The 15,778-nt window shown below is 35.2% G+C and overlaps 1 protein-coding gene across 1 annotated transcript in view; it reads left to right on the top strand.

Moving 5' to 3' along the window:
• Positions 1-337: 337 nt before the first annotated feature.
• VPS13C (vacuolar protein sorting 13 homolog C (S. cerevisiae)) overlaps positions 338-15,778 on the top strand; it is a gene marked incomplete at both ends in the record, with an annotated part of 66,912 nt that continues 51,471 nt past the window's right edge. Inside the window, 19 exons of the mRNA XM_009581663.1 lie at positions 338-395; positions 684-811; positions 1,692-1,798; positions 2,471-2,642; positions 3,097-3,159; positions 4,385-4,520; positions 5,111-5,205; positions 7,064-7,206; positions 8,652-8,844; positions 8,992-9,106; positions 9,436-9,572; positions 10,285-10,411; positions 11,117-11,234; positions 11,585-11,714; positions 12,104-12,182; positions 13,072-13,211; positions 13,816-13,969; positions 14,413-14,489; positions 14,648-14,707. Of these exons, the coding sequence (XP_009579958.1) occupies positions 338-395; positions 684-811; positions 1,692-1,798; positions 2,471-2,642; positions 3,097-3,159; positions 4,385-4,520; positions 5,111-5,205; positions 7,064-7,206; positions 8,652-8,844; positions 8,992-9,106; positions 9,436-9,572; positions 10,285-10,411; positions 11,117-11,234; positions 11,585-11,714; positions 12,104-12,182; positions 13,072-13,211; positions 13,816-13,969; positions 14,413-14,489; positions 14,648-14,707 (2,232 nt within the window). The remainder of the gene's footprint in view (positions 396-683; positions 812-1,691; positions 1,799-2,470; positions 2,643-3,096; positions 3,160-4,384; positions 4,521-5,110; positions 5,206-7,063; positions 7,207-8,651; positions 8,845-8,991; positions 9,107-9,435; positions 9,573-10,284; positions 10,412-11,116; positions 11,235-11,584; positions 11,715-12,103; positions 12,183-13,071; positions 13,212-13,815; positions 13,970-14,412; positions 14,490-14,647; positions 14,708-15,778) is intronic.

The raw sequence follows: 15,778 nt of genomic DNA, 5'->3' as shown, positions 1-15,778 counted from the left end.
AACAAATGCTTGATCTATTATGCTACATGTTTGAGTGTACACATGAGCTACATGTTTCTAAATTAACACGCATTAGTTGTTATTGCAAGACTTAGACAGAAGTTGAATAAAAACTGTACTAACCTTCCACTTGACAGGCGAAACTTAGAATTCTTTTTCATCTGGTGTATTTAAATCTTTCACTCTTAAGTGCTTGTGCTATATTAGCTTTTCAATTTAGGCGGAGGAGGCCCTTGCAAAACATATGTGAACTGAAGTTGGTCTACTCAAAGCTTAGAGAACTGTAAACAAATAATGCTTTTCAGCAATTGCTAGACAGTATCATATTCCTTTACAGGATCATCTGAAAAGAGGAATTCCATGTAGTGGTAACCAGCCTCAAGACTACCAGTATAGTAAGTAAGCTAGGAATGAGTGAATATAAACTGTTCTGAGCATGTTAGTATACAACAGCCTGACCTGATCATGCCCATACTGACTTTATTTTACAAAAACCTAAACATAATAGAACATATTAGAGCTTATATGCTTTTTGACTACTGCTGGGCTATCTTAATTTTTGGTAAGAATTGCATCCTGATTCTGTGGGTTGATATATCAGGCAGTGGAAATAAGTACTTCAGGATCGCTTCCCATATTTTAATTGTAAACATAAAAATAATCTCAATTTTTTTATCTTTAAGTTTTTAGACCAATATCAGCCTCTGCAAGACTGTATATCAACCCATATGCAGAAGTAGAACTAAAAACTCCCAAGCTTGATTGTAATGTAGAAGTACAGAGAATTGTCATTGAATTCACTAAGCCACAGGTAAGTTAGCTTGGTATCTGTTATCAGCTATTTCAGAGTTTGTGATGAACTGTATGATTTTTTTGTTGGAAAACCTTCTTCTTTGGGAATTTTCTGCTTATACGCAAGTAGACTGTCTAAACTGTTTAACAGTAACTGTGGGAGAAGCGTAGGATCATTTTCCCTTTGTGTAACAGTCACTTCCTGGTGCTAGATCCTGACACTCTGACCCTGTTATCTGTGGACCCTCTGGGGACCATCTGATCTGTATTCAGCCCTTCCAATAGCATTCCTTTCACACAGAGAATGGAGGCATTCTTATGAGTAGCCCTTATAAAACTATAAGCCAACATTATAACTGCAGAGATGCCAAGATAGAAGCAAGGGTGGGAACGAATAGAGTATACTGGCTTTGCCAACAAAGCCTGCTGAAGTATCAAGGAACTTATTTAGATAGCTGCCCAGCAATGTTTCATTTGTTCAGTGATAATTTACAGTTAGTTTGCTAGATAGCTTTTTAGCTCTTATGTCAGAGTGTAATCCGAGTTCAGAACAGTACCAATAAAGTTAACTAATGCAAAGGCAGTTCTAAAATTGGGGAAACTGTGTATTGACAATTGAAGAGAATACGGTTGGTTTGAGAAAGCCTGAGACTTTGTGCTGAGCAGGCAAACGGAAATACAAACTGTTTTTGTTCTTCAAGGAAACCAGAAGTTTGTACAGTGGTGCCCTCTGAGAGCAATGGGTATAGTTGGTCCACTTTTACATACTAAGGAAAATGCATAGGCTTAAATTTCTGTATAGTTTGTGGAATACTGAAGACCATGGTATACATGTACTTTAAGCACTGTGTGCAATGAAATCTGAACCTCTGCTAAGAGACTTGGTTTTCTGTGTTTAGTACCTCAGCATGATAGACCTTCTGGAGTCCATGGATTACATGGTTCGCAATGCACCGTACAGAAGATTTAGGCCAAATGTATCTCTCCATAAAAATGCCAGACAATGGTAAGCTGTGTACGTTCATGCATTCTTTGGGAGATGCTGGAGTCCTCTCCAGTCTCTTCATTCTCCTAAGTATAGTTTTAAAACTAGATCGCATATATCATGACTTTCACAGAGCTTTGCTTAGCCAAGTAGAAAAGTCTTGCAGAAGAGAACAAGTGAAAGAACCAAGTGATGAAAATCTGACTTGCAAGGCTAATCCTGGTCCCTAAAATCTCTGAACAGAATGCCGATGTTCTCTCTAGAGGTTAGAATATAATTTTATAAAGACTAAAGAAAAAAATTAGCAAATGTATTACAAGGGAAACATATATGTCAACTGTAATTTTTAAAGTTTTGAGCTGATACACATTCTTGTGGATTTTTTTTTCTAAGTATTAACTGATGCTGATTATCAAAAGTGCTTAAGTGTACTTAGTGATGTTACAGCCCAAATTTGCAAACATGCAGAAGTCAATAGAGAATGCAGATTTATAGTTCTTCAGGCGTTAAATGTAAGCCCTCAATCCATTTTTCAAAAGTGATGTTGAAACCACTAAAATTTTTATAAACAAAGTTACTCAAACAGCAAGCGGTAAACAGAGTGTTTGCATATTGATAAACTACCTCTGCAACTTTTAAGTTGTAATGTGCAAATGAAGTGGGAAGTTGCTCACAAGTGTGGAATTATTGTAGGTGGAAATATGCAGGTAACAGTGTTCTTGAAGTTCACATCAAAAGACATACTCAAATGTGGTCATGGAGTAACATAAAACAACATAGGCAGCTTCTGAAGAGTTACAAAAATATGTACAAGAACAAGTTGACACAGAGTAAACTGTCAGAAGAAACACAGAGGCAAATTCAGGTATGTATTTTTTCTCTTTGGAGAAAGTATGTTTTGGTCCCTTTATTAAATAATTCTTTAAATATATATGACAGTAATCAAGGTTGGTGGTTTTACAAGAGCACAAGAGTTCTGTGGAAATACCATTTTAATCTGAAGTTCAGTGTAACTTGTTGTGGAAAGAAAGAAAATACTAGTAAAGTGCCATTTAAATAAACCCTTTTTGGTTGCAGATTAATGAACTTGGATACATTTAATGAACTGCAAGCTTAATCTATTTAAAAAAAAAAATTAGACTGCCTAACATCAGGTTTCATCTTCTAGTGAACTTCTCGGGAGGGTATACCCTTGAAAGAAAGGAGCAGGTCTAGAAAGAAATTGGAGTGTAAATATGAGGGAGCTGGTAGAGAAATTGTAGTGGTGAGCCTTTCTTAAATGTGTTTGAGGCAAATGATTTCACCATACATTTTTACAGGACCTAGAAAGAAAGCTTGATGTCTTCAATATAATCTTAGCAAGACAACAAGCACAAGTTGAGGTAAGAAATAATTTTTGTTCAATAATATTGTAACACTTCAAATATTGTAACATTTCACTGTCATGACAAACACTTCTGTCATGGTAGCATCTTGAAAAAATTTGTGCTGATGGCTATGACAGGATAGGGAGGTGGGAAGGCAGGTTTCGTATCCTTCCAGGACAAGAGTAAATCAATTTCCAAAATGGAAACTAATTCCAAAAACCTGCCAGAGTGTGTGCACAGTGTTACTGCGACCCACTTGATACCATTCAGGCAATTGTCTAAGGGTGATGATTTAATGATTCTTTTCTTTGTTTGACTTCTGTTATTTCAAGACTGGTTCTGCAGCTGTTGAAGATCAAACATGTACAGCTGTTCCCATCCTACCTACACTTTTAGATACTCTCTTTTTAAGGGACAGCCAATCTAATTAAAAGACAACTCTGAGAGAATTGTTAAAAGGTAGATGAAGTCTCTAGCTGCATTTTGTTTTGGAAATAATTTGTGACACTTAACAAGGAGTTGTATGTTATTATGAAGTGTTGTATCTGCAGTTAAGATCAAAAACACCTAGCACACTGAGGGCAAGCTCAGAATAGTCAGCTTCTGAGAAGCATGCTACTGGTAGCTGTTTTTCTAACATGAAAATTAACCTCTGTAGTTGCATCATATAATTGCTGTTCATGCCAATGTAGCCTCAGTGTTTTTCTACACATCCAGAATGTGTGTAAAATGAAGATGAAAAAATAATAATGAAATTTCTTATTTTTGAGATATTTGTGGTCAGACCTTGATTTTTAAAATGCAAAGTGAACGCATGAGTACAAATTAAAAGTTTTAAATACATGTGATTGTACAGAATCAGTCTTCAGGTTTGTTACTACTAGATTTAAGGAATGTAGTTGCTTCTTGTATCCCCTTAAATACTGTATTTTCATGTGGTTCCTGCGTTTTTGTAGTCTAAATGCTAGTGAAATGTGTAGAAAAAGGCTGTCCAAAGTAAAAGTAACACGTGCTTGTTTCCACACGCGCGCACGTACACACACACATGTGTAAGCCCCCCACCCCTGATCCTCTTTTTGCTTCTGTCTGGTGAGTCAAAGTGCTCTTAATCCCTTGGGGGGTGGTGTTGCTGTCCATCAGTTAAATGTCTGTTCCACATGTATACGTACGTGCATTATTTACAGATAAACAAAATATATAGTAATTCTATTCGTTATGTATTTTAATATCTGGTTTGTAGACAATAAGATCAGGACAAAAGTTACTGAAGAAGAAAACCACTGAAGGAGAAAAAAAAAGTGGAGGATGGTTTGGTGGTTTCTGGGGTAAAAGAGAATCTAGGAAAAAGGAAGATGAAGAATCACCTGTTCCTGAAAGTAGGTGTACACCGTAATGCACTAACTTCTATAGAGACTTTAAGTTTTTATGTACATTAAGAAGAAAGTTATAGTATGTTTTCCTTCCTGCTATGCAGAAGGAGACAGTATGGCATAAATAGTGCCATGCAGTATTGATCCATTTTATAGTATTACTTACTGTTAATGAATATTGAGCTGGCAAATAAGGCATACTTCTGAAATGGCCATAAACATTTCAGAATCTTGGTAAGGAGAAAAGTATTGAGCTTATAGCTGTAGTGTCGTAGATGACAGTTGGAATACTGTATTCTGATGATTTTCTGTCTGGACCAGAGGTTTGTTCCAATAGTACTCCTCAAAGCTATTTTCATCATTGGGAACTGTGGGTACCCTTGTAATATAAATTATATTGATTTCTGTGCTACGTATGTAACGCCATACATGAAGACTGCTTCTGTGTAAATTATTTTACAATATGGAACTTAGTGCAATATGAAGAATCAAAGAAATGTGTCAGCAGAACTTAAGTACAGTATAAAACAAATGGGAGGAAAAATGCTTATTGTTACTAATTAAAGTGCAAGTTTTTGTGGATTTTTGGTTTTTAGCTATTGATGAACTAATGACACCAGAAGAGAAAGCGAAGCTTTTTACTGCTATTGGATATAGTGACAGCTCCCATGACCTTTCCTTACCAAAGCAGGTGAGCAACTTATGAGGATGGTTAAAAAAAATCCAAAAATATACAACAAAAAACCAACCAAACAAAAATCCTTTCTGATGCATGTTAGCCTTAAGATAAGCAGTAGAATGTGTGCCAGTGCAAGTCAAATCTATGTTGAATGTACAAAGAAGATTTAAAAAAAAATTTATTCAGGAAACACAAAGAATGGCTAATGTTTCCTTTGGTGTTCTTCTGCCTTGTGCACAACCTTAATCTGGAGTGATTTAGAAGTAACAAAAACTGGATGATAGACACCTATTTGCAACTTGGAAGAGAATTAAAAAAGCTAACTGTAAATGAAAAAAGATTCCATATTAGCTTTTTCATTGCATCTATTTCTTGCTGCCTGTTGTGGTGAAAACTAGATTAGTCTGTATGGTCTTTTTGTTTTGTTTTCTTTTCTTTTTTTTTAAATCCAAAGTCAGTTAGATTCTGATAATTGAATAATGTTGTTTATATAAAGGTGAACATTAGCATGTGATTATTTCCTGTTTGACCCAATGTTTATAACTTTCAGGGATGCTTTTGTTAGAAGGATCATGTTTCTATTAAAATGTTTGTCCTAATGATTAATATTAGGAGATTTCAGTTGTAGTACTTCTTTTCTACTACGCAAAGGAAAGCATAAAATTAAAGCAACCTTTTTGTGACAGATATTTTTTGGCTTGTTAAGCAAAGCAATAAAAGATAAAACTTTACAGGCATAGTATTCTTGAGAGGGCTTATGTGAAGAAAGCTAGAAAGTAGACAACTAAGAAAATGTGAAATGGTAAGGTTTCTCTCAGTATACTTATTTTCTGTGGGTGCTATTATGTTGTTGTTTTAAATCTTAACATGACTGGCGGTTCTGCTTTAAGTTGCTCATCACTTACACAAGCAGTTTTTACATTAAGACTATTTCCTTCAACAGGGATGTTGTCTCTTCTCCCCACAGGCCTCCCTGCTCCCCAACCCAACACTCCAACTTTCCAACTTTGTATATTTTTGTTAAATTTAATTATTATAAGCTTACATGTGCCTCACACAGGGAAGTTCAGAACTGTTTGAGTAGCAACATGGAGGCCTGTGCCCTGTTGTATGAACTTGTGTTCCTGTCAAATTGAAAAGAGCAGACCAGCAGCAAACATCTCTTACCAACAAAGAAGAGACAGCCCAAACAGTGCCCAGTGCCCAGCCCAAACAGTGCTTTTTTTTTTTTTCCTTTGTTTCACGCTTTCCTTGCTTACCTGTGTAGAAAAACTTCCATTTTTAATTTGGACAAAGTAAGTGTAAAGGTGCTTTCATCTCAGTACCGTGAAGAAAGGTGCAGGCTTCAAATTCAGATAGGAAGTATTATTTATTTGATTATTCTTAAGTTCCTGACTCACACAGTCATAAAATGGTACATGTGTCAGGAAGCCAAAACCCTTTCTTGACAAGGACGAGAGATGATATTCAGCAACAAGAACAACAAAGCCATATACGCAATGTCTTCTAAAATTTGATGGGATTATAATGATTTTGTTTGTTGATGTTGCTAACTCTCTACTGAGTATAGTTTAGCTACACTTGCTTCCACAGTTTAAAAAAACTTCCCTGAATCCTGAAAAGAGATACAGACTACATCTGCTCTGCATTTGATGAAATACACAGTTTTATGTTAAAAAAATGACTGATAAGGGTTGAAAGAAAGTAAAGACTGTATACTTCGCTTCCTACATAGGGATATGTTTCTTACCTTAGTCGACTGGAATAGCTTTAAATACCACATTTTCGTTAGATTTGTTGAAATTAAGAGGTCTGAAAAATTATTCATATCCAGATGACTAATTTCAATTTTCTCTGTCCTTCTCACTAGTATGTTGCCCATGTTGTGACACTGAAGCTGTTAAGCACTTCTCTTACAATTAAAGAAGACAAGAATGTGGCAGAAACTCTTAAAGTACAGATAATTGATCTGAGTACCAAAATATCACAGCGCCCAGGAGCACAAGCCATTAAGTAATTGGATTGGTATTTTCTTTTTGTAGAAACCTCTTCTTCCACACCTCCCACACTCCCCACACACCCCACCACCCTGACTTTTTACATCTTTTCTTTGGTAGTGCATTATATTGTGTATTGACTTTTAAATTTATGGGCATTCTGTGATTGCACTCTGTTGAAAAGTTATGGTCATGTAATTTGGTAAATAACATAGAATGGAATGAAGAAAGGAATACTATTTATTATAGTCTTCATAAACAATAATAAGCTCTTTCTTGAATCCAAATGTTGAAATGCTGAATATTGCTTTTGGGAAGTGATACCTAAGCAGTGTGAAATGGTCTGGCTAACACACTCCAGCCAAGCTACTGAATGTGTTGCTTGCTTCCTACAGAAATGAAAAACTATGTCTGTGTGTTGCGGGTAGGAGATTAACCAGCATGTAGTAAAGGGAGTTCTTCCTGTTGCTGTTTTAAGAGAGGGCACACCAGAAATATTGAACACAAATTATTGGATTATACAGTTAATGAATAAGATTTTCAGTGTCTGGAAAATGAGATTTTCAGTGCCTGTGCACTTTTCATGCTTTCATTTGCAGTTCCTTCATCTTCTGACTTTATGCATAAGATCACCAGCTCAGCTGCTGACTCTTGAAGTATTTTTGCTAAAAACTGTTTTGTGAAATATTAAAGGTGCAGCCTGAAAGCTGCACAAAAATGAAAAGAGCTTTGAGAATATTTTACATAAATGCATGCCATATAATTTAGTTGGCAGCACTGAAACAGTAGAACAGATACTTTTGTTGATTTTAAGTTTCTGGAAAAATGTAATTAGGTTATCTCAATGGAGCCAGGCTTGTGACACTGATTATGCCCAAACTGGATTGCCTCCCAAAGTCAGGGATTCCAATGGTGGAGACCCAGGACCCAAAAATTGGTTTCGTATCTAATAGGTACTTCTAAGGACAAATTAAGTTTGTGTGGTTTAGTGGCGTTCGCATAGCTTTCTTTCAGAGGCATTTTTCTACTGACTCCGCTTAACGCTATTGTCAGGGAAGTTGTCAGTAAAGAATACCCATTTGTACCAAAACAAGTTCGTAACTGATTTTGAAATAAATATGTAATAGTTAACATTGCTACTCTTTTTTCACCTGTAACATAAATATTCTGCCTTTCTTTTCTCTTGCAACTGATTCTTTTAATAAACAGTTGTATTGAGTCCACCTTGCAGATAACAGATGGTAAAAAGAAAATATCGCCCTTGTGTTGCTGTGAACAACTTGCCTCCTATTTATTTTTCCAATTTATTAATGTAACAATTTCTTAACTATGTGGTATGTTAGTCCTGTGAAGCTAGTCATGTTTGGCTTTATCAAAGGCTTTCTCATCTTGCTTGTCTTTCCTAGATGGAACTGTGTTCTGTATTCTAATTAAGTATATTTAACTATTCATCTTCTTTAGGGTTGAAGCAAAGCTTGAAAACTGGTACGTTACAGGCCTGAGACAAGAAAACATTGTACCATCTCTTGTGGCTTCCATAGGGGATAGCAAGTCTTCTCTACTTAAGATAGAGTTTAATGTTAACCCAGAGGATAGTACTGCTGACCAGAGTCTTACTGTTGAATCACAGCCTGTGGAAATAAAATATGATGCAGTGAGTAGTAACCAAAACTCTTACCTTTTCTTCTGATTCTCCTTTCTCTGCTGTTATTCTCTTTGCTTTGTCAAGATCTATTTTTGAGCTTTTACTGAGTGACTTCTGTGTATATTGATAATTCTTGTCTGTCTTTTTTTTGAAAAGAGAACAATAAATGCAATGGTAGAATTCTTTCAGACAAGTAAGGGAGTAGATCTTGAAAGATTAACATCAGCCACATTAATGAAGCTGGAAGAAATCAAGGAAAGAACTGCTACAGGTAAGATAATAACAAATCTCACCTGAGGTGAACCCTGAATGTCTTAAAATGTTTTGATATGATTTTCTAAACACTCTGCTTATGTTTTGATTGCTGGCCAAATAGCATGATTGAGTTTTTTCCTTGAGTTTTTGACTTGGAGGATTAGTGCATGTTTTGTGGGGAGGAGCATTGAGTTTAGTAAGAAATCAGTAGTGTGTTACAAAAGTAAGTCTTTACTCAAAATGCGTTATCTTTCAGATAGATAGCATCCCTTTATATGTTGACTGGCACAAATGTTCACTTATGAATAGCATTTCAATTTTTATGTCCCTTCCTTTTTATTTAAGGATTAGTTCATATTATTGAAATGAGGAAAGTCCTTGACTTGAAGATTAATCTGAAACCTTCCTACCTTGTGGTTCCACAGACGGGTTTCTACCATGAAAAATCAGATTTGCTGATTTTGGACTTTGGTACATTTCAGGTATAAATGACCTTTCTTACGAGCTCAAAGGAAAAAAAGATTCTTTTCTCTTAACACAGCTGTCATCTGAAACTATCTGTTTTCAGAAGGCAAAGATGATCATCTGTGTGAATGTGTTTTCACTTACTATATTTCTTACCAAATATATTTGGGCCAGCAATTTGATCAATGTTCAGAGCTGTTAAGTTGTCTGTGACATACTTGTATTAGTTAATCTCCTCAGGAAACATTTTCATTTTGTAATCATGATTGTAATAGCTTATCGTTTAGTATCTTCCATTTCTTCAGCAAAACACATGAACTTTTGTTTCCTTTTTTGTAAAATGCTAGCCTTTTATTAATAAAAGAGAATATATTTTTTTCTCTTGGAGTTTGAATGTTGATTCCCTTGTTCCTAAAAAATTGAAAGATTAAAATAATTGAACTTGATGTTAGCTGACTGATTAAATATTTATTTTAGTTGTACTCCAGCAGTAAACTTGTAAACTAGTAAGTAAAATTCTTTTTGCATAACTTGAATTAAGTAGATTGATAGAAGTAAAAAACCAAAATCTTCTTATTCTTGGTAAGTCAAGAGCTAAGATCTCTTTTCTGTAAGAGTCTAAATCTCAATCATAAACTCCTATGAATCATCTTTTTCATCTTCACTAGAATTAATAGCACATGTATCTAAGTTTTAGACTTAACTTTATCTTGTCCTTTATGTGTTTAGCTGAACAGCGTAAATCAAGGCAGTAGCCACGCTTCTAGCTTTTCATCTTTAGAGGAGATTATGGACAAAGCTTATGACAAGTTTGATGTGGAAATAAAAAATGTGCAACTTCTTTTTGGAAGAACAGGTAACAAAACAACATAGTTGCTGTTTATTGAAAAGATCGATGAAGGCTACTTACCTGTAGTAAATACATTTTTTAAAGAAAAAACGCAAACCAAAACCAGTAGTAAACTAAAAGATAGATTATAATACATGTGTCTGGTATTAAACTGTGAAAAAATTTGTTAGTTTCTCTTCAAACAGCTGCTTGCTTTTTGTTTGAACTTGTGTTTCACCTCTTTACTTTGATGCCAGCAAGCAACATAAATGCATAGAACTGTTATGTTTTCTGTCATATGCAGGAAACACAGCTAAAATTGGCCTTAATGCTTCATTTGGACTTAAGTTTGTGCAGTCAACAGAATGCTAGGTTACTGTTTTATGTTTATCTATCCATGTATCTATTTTTTTTTTTTTTTAGGGTTCTATGTTCAGCTACATCTTTTAGTGTAGAATGGGGCCTAAGGCTGCTAAGGCAATATAGTGTTAAGAACTATTGAAAATGGATTCAAAAGCTCTTAAAATACTTTACCTGAATTGTTCTAAGTTTCTCTAGTTTGTAGGCGGGTTCTTTAGCCTACAAACGATGCCATTTGAAAAGAGAACAATAAATGCAATGGTAGAATTCTTTCAGACAAGTAAGGGATGCCATTTGATTACTTTAATGAAACCTTAATTAAAGCAATTAGCAAGCGATGTTTTTTCATCTAAATTTACTGAACATTTGCAGGTGAAGACTGGAAGAAGGCTCGTTTTCAACATCCATCAACTTTGCACATATTACAGCCTATGGATATTCATGTACAGTTGGCAAAATCGATGGTGGAAAGAGATAGCAGGATGGCAAAGTAATATATTAATGTTGAAAGGACTTCATTTTAATTACTGTGTATTTATAGAAAACTGTATTTTCCCCAAAGGTTCAGTTACACTTTATAATTTGAGGGTATTAACTTAAGAAGTAGAAGTAGCTTACTACTTTTTATGAAACCTTTTTTGGCTAGTAGTTCCCTGGTCACCTTCACTGGTTACTAACTATACTGTTTAAACTGAGTCCAAGACCTGTTTTTAATGCAGAATCACTAGCTCTACTGTGATGTGATCTGTATATATGAGTATAGATATTTGTAAGATTTAAACCAAGAATTGGTATGTACATTTTTGTCTTGGAGTTTACTCACTTTTTTTTTTAAAAAAGGTTTAAAGTGTCAGGAGGACTTCCTTTGGTGCATGTCAGAGTCTCTGACCAGAAAATCAAGGCAATTTTTGATCTGATTGATAGCATTCCATTGCCTCAGAAGTCATCTGTGTCAATTCCAAGCACAAAGGTAAGCTGACTATAACTAAGAAAACTGAAATAAAAAAAATGACATCACTAAAGTGATCATTGTAAGTGTGAATTCCTGCTAATGTCTGTGGTCTTCTTCACTTGAAATAAGAGATCTGTTGCCAAGCTGAGTTAGGCAAAGTGTCTTCATTATGACTTACCATCAGAACGTGCTGGGCTTATTCAGACAGGGCTAGCTTAGCCTTTGTCATTGTCCTGCTGGTTTCAATATAAGTATTGGCAAAACTGACCTTTCTAAGTAATATGGGGGAGGCAAGGTGACACGTGCATCATCAGTAGAAAATATGACCGAACATACCAAGTTATACAAATTTTAAAATAGTGATTTTTTTTTTCTTTTTTCTTTTTTCTTTTTTTCCCTCCCTCTAGGTACCGGCTATTCCCACAATTCCTGTTGTTAGTAAAGGGTTACTTAATACACCCCAGTTGTTAGCAGAAATAGTGTCAGGTAAGAAGCTACAGATAAGCCTTTGTAAAAGTAGAAAGCCATAAGTTACGGAATAGCTAACACTTTCAGGCTGCTATTGATCTTAAAACATGTTATAAGGACAGTAGAGATGAATATGATTGATCATCTCTAACTTCAAGCGCATAAGAAGATTTGATTAAGATGCTGATGTTACCTCAGAATAATGAACTTGCTTTTTTTAAAAAGCAAAAAACCTTTTTTTTGGGATTAATTAGTATTATGCATAAACAACCTCTTCAAATGTAAGTAAGCTATTAATAACAACTGTACTAGGATGCCATTAGCAAACCAATTTAATTATTTAGATGTCATGAAACATCTTTTTAGTAGAGAGTGTCGAGGAACCTGTTATTTCAAAATTGACTTAAATCTAAACATGGATTTAGCCAAATACTAATCTGCTGCTGCTGCCACTTCAGGACACATAGTTTGGGGTGGGCTCATAAAAAAGGTAACATGTCTAAAGGATGTGTACACTTGCATTGAGCAGCCAACAAATGGCAAATCACTGTATTGACATTGTGGATTTGGGCACTTACTCCCTTGGCTGTTCTAAGAGAAGAACTTATAGCGGAACCTGGGGAACTTGTTTTCTGGAGCTTACTTTATAACTGGTTTTCCTTATATGTGTTTTTGAACATCTAATGATACAGCTAAACTCTAGTGCTTTCCTTAAAAGGGCTTTAATTTTCTTCACTTTTAGTTCAGTGGGTAAGAAAGCAGTATAGATCTAAAAAGTATACTTTGTCAGATTAGGTTTAAACGGCTCATATAGTTTAAAATCCCATTAGAATGGGAAAGAGAGGGTGGGATATTTACTCGTTTCTGGAAAAAGGTTACTAAGGAGGAAGTCGCTTCTCTTCTATAGACTCTGAAGAAGAATGTTTTGATTTTGAGGAAAGTTCTGAACCAACTGACAGATCACTAATTAAAGGAGAAGAAATAAGAAATAAGGAGCCTGCTAAAGAGGAGCTGACAGATCTTCAGTTGAAGTTCGAAATTAAAGAGGTATGTCTCTTTAATTCTATTTTTACCTTCTACATAAAGAATATTTAAAAAAAAAATTCCAATATTCTATTACCAGTGTAGTGGATGCAAAACCATAGCCACCAAACAAAAAAAATACACATGTATATACATACATATTTCTACATATGAGTTATTTATATATGGTATGCATATAACTTCTTTTTTAATATATGGTATGTATATAAATAGAACACATACACATACTTCATCTGTGTGTATGTATTAAAAAAATCAGCAAAAAAGCCCCTTATTGCAGTAGTTTTGATAGAAAATAATAGTACAAAGTCTCAATTTGGGGGTAGGGGATGGGAAATTTGCACTGGAAGAACAAAGTAAATACCCAGGCATGTCACTTGCAAAGAGCAGATCCCAAAATATTTCTATGATATTATGATATTTATATCTCTCACCATCAAACCATCACTTTTTTTTTCTATTTTTACACTTTAACTCTGTAATAAAAATAATACTTCCAGTAAAGCAGGCAAGGCATTAATTTTGCAGTTTTTTTCATTGTTGGTTTGAATGGTGAGAATACTACATGTGAAAAGATGGTATAACTGTGTATTTCTTGCTCATCCAGGTTTTAGTAGAACTCACCAGGCAAAAGAAAACTGAGGAAACAGTACTTGTATTTGATGTAATGCATCTTGGGACAGAAGCTACTGTCAGAACCTATAATTTAGCAGCTGTATCTTATTTAAAGAAAATAAGCTTGGATTACTATGAAATTGGAGGTAATAAGCAATGGAAGATAAGTATACTCTGTGTGTGTGTGTGTATATATATATATATATAGTTAGTCTGAAACTGTGGCTCTCCTCTCTTGTGCTCACTGAAATCCAAATGTTGTTCTAGTTTTCCAGTTACAATACTTAGTATGCAACTGTCCATTGGCAGTGCTTGTCCCACTGGTACAGTTGATAAGCTCTGGACTCCCACCATAATGCTTATTAGATAAATAAATAGCTTAGTGCTCAATGTTTGGATGGAGAAGGGGTACAGACTTCGAAGAGAAGTGACGAGAAAAAGAGAAACCAGTGATTCATATTTGGTGGTGCAATGTATTTTAACAAACGGTATTGAAAGTTAATCCCTGTCTTCAAGGCACAAATTCTTTGGTTTCCTGAAAGAACAGAAATTACCCTAACTCTAGTGTATTTCATGTGGTATGTTACAGGTAAAAAGGCACCCATCCATCTAATTAGTTCCTCAGATAAACCTGGCTTAGACCTTCTGAAGGTGGAATATATCAAGGTATACATAAAGCTTTTAAAATTTATTTTTAAAGCACTTTTATATATTATAAAGTCTTAAACCTACTATTCAGAGCTAGTGGATTCTTTTGTATCTTCTGAAGAGCACAGTGACTGCTTGGAGTTAATGTTAACCTTCATGCAAATCATTATTTTCAGGCTGACAGAAATGGGCCACACTTTCAGACAATTTTTGACAACACTGAACAGATGATTCAAGTGAGTGCTTGCAGATTTTATTGCTTGTTTTCTTTTGGTTTGCTTGCTTAGAAGGGAGGAATCAATAAGGGTTTCTTGGCTTTCCTGTTCCTCCCCCCCAGCCTTGCAGCAGGGAGATTTAAAGAGTTAAAATGTCCTTGAAAGTTTTTATACAACTTATATTATAAGAACAGTATTAGTCTCTTTCTTAACCATGACAAAAAACTGTCTAGCTCATGTGGATAAAATTCAAAATAACATAACAATGCATCTTCTCATGCATATGAGATCATGAAGTTCAAATGCCCAGTATGGCAAAATTTAGCGGGGTCTAGAAGTCCTTCCCTTTCCTGTCAAATAATCTGTTTGTATTGTGAGCACCACATAATCAGCACTCTGTTGGCTAAATTTGCTAAGAAGTCTAAATCCATTTATGAGTGGTTTGTGGGTGTTTGGTTTTTTTGGTTTGGTTTTTTTTTTTTGGTGGGGGGAGGGCAGAGGGGAGCATGTTCTGATTCTTCACTCTGAAATATGACTCAGGAGCTTCTTGCGATACTGCATTTTCCTCTCCATCACTTTTGTCATAGCCTCTAGAATGAGAATTTAATCTCTTAAAAATTATTGCAGTATAGGGAAATGTTTTTAGACAGCAAGTACTTAACTTGTTAAGTTCTGACTAATGGTGTATTTTTGAGTCAGAGATTTCAATCTAAGGAAAAACAGTGTCTTGAGGAATTCTGGAAATAAACTACAAAGGGTTGTCAGTTTTCTGCAATAGGTACTTCCCTCCCTTTATAACTTTATGGCATTATTTTGCCAGTCTTTTTTTGGTGCGAAAACTGAAATATTTCACTTGCCACCTAATAGTTTGTTGTGGTTTAACCCCAGCTAGCAGCTAAGCCCCGCACAGTGCTTGCTTACTCCCCCCTGGTGGGATGGGGGAGAGAATCAGAAGAGTAAAAGTGAGAAAACTCATGGGTTGAGATAAAGATAGTTTAATAAGTAAAGCAAAAGCTGCGCACACAAGCAAAGCAAAACAAGGAATTCATTCACTGCTTCCCATCGGCAGGCAGGTGTTCAGCCATCCCCAGG

This window comes from Fulmarus glacialis, unplaced genomic scaffold, assembly GCF_000690835.1.
Source record: "Fulmarus glacialis isolate BGI_N327 unplaced genomic scaffold, ASM69083v1 scaffold27117, whole genome shotgun sequence".
Classification (NCBI taxonomy): Eukaryota; Metazoa; Chordata; class Aves; order Procellariiformes; family Procellariidae; genus Fulmarus; species Fulmarus glacialis.
The sequence above is the reverse complement of the archived record's forward strand: the minus strand, read 5'-3'. Positions and strand labels throughout refer to the sequence as shown.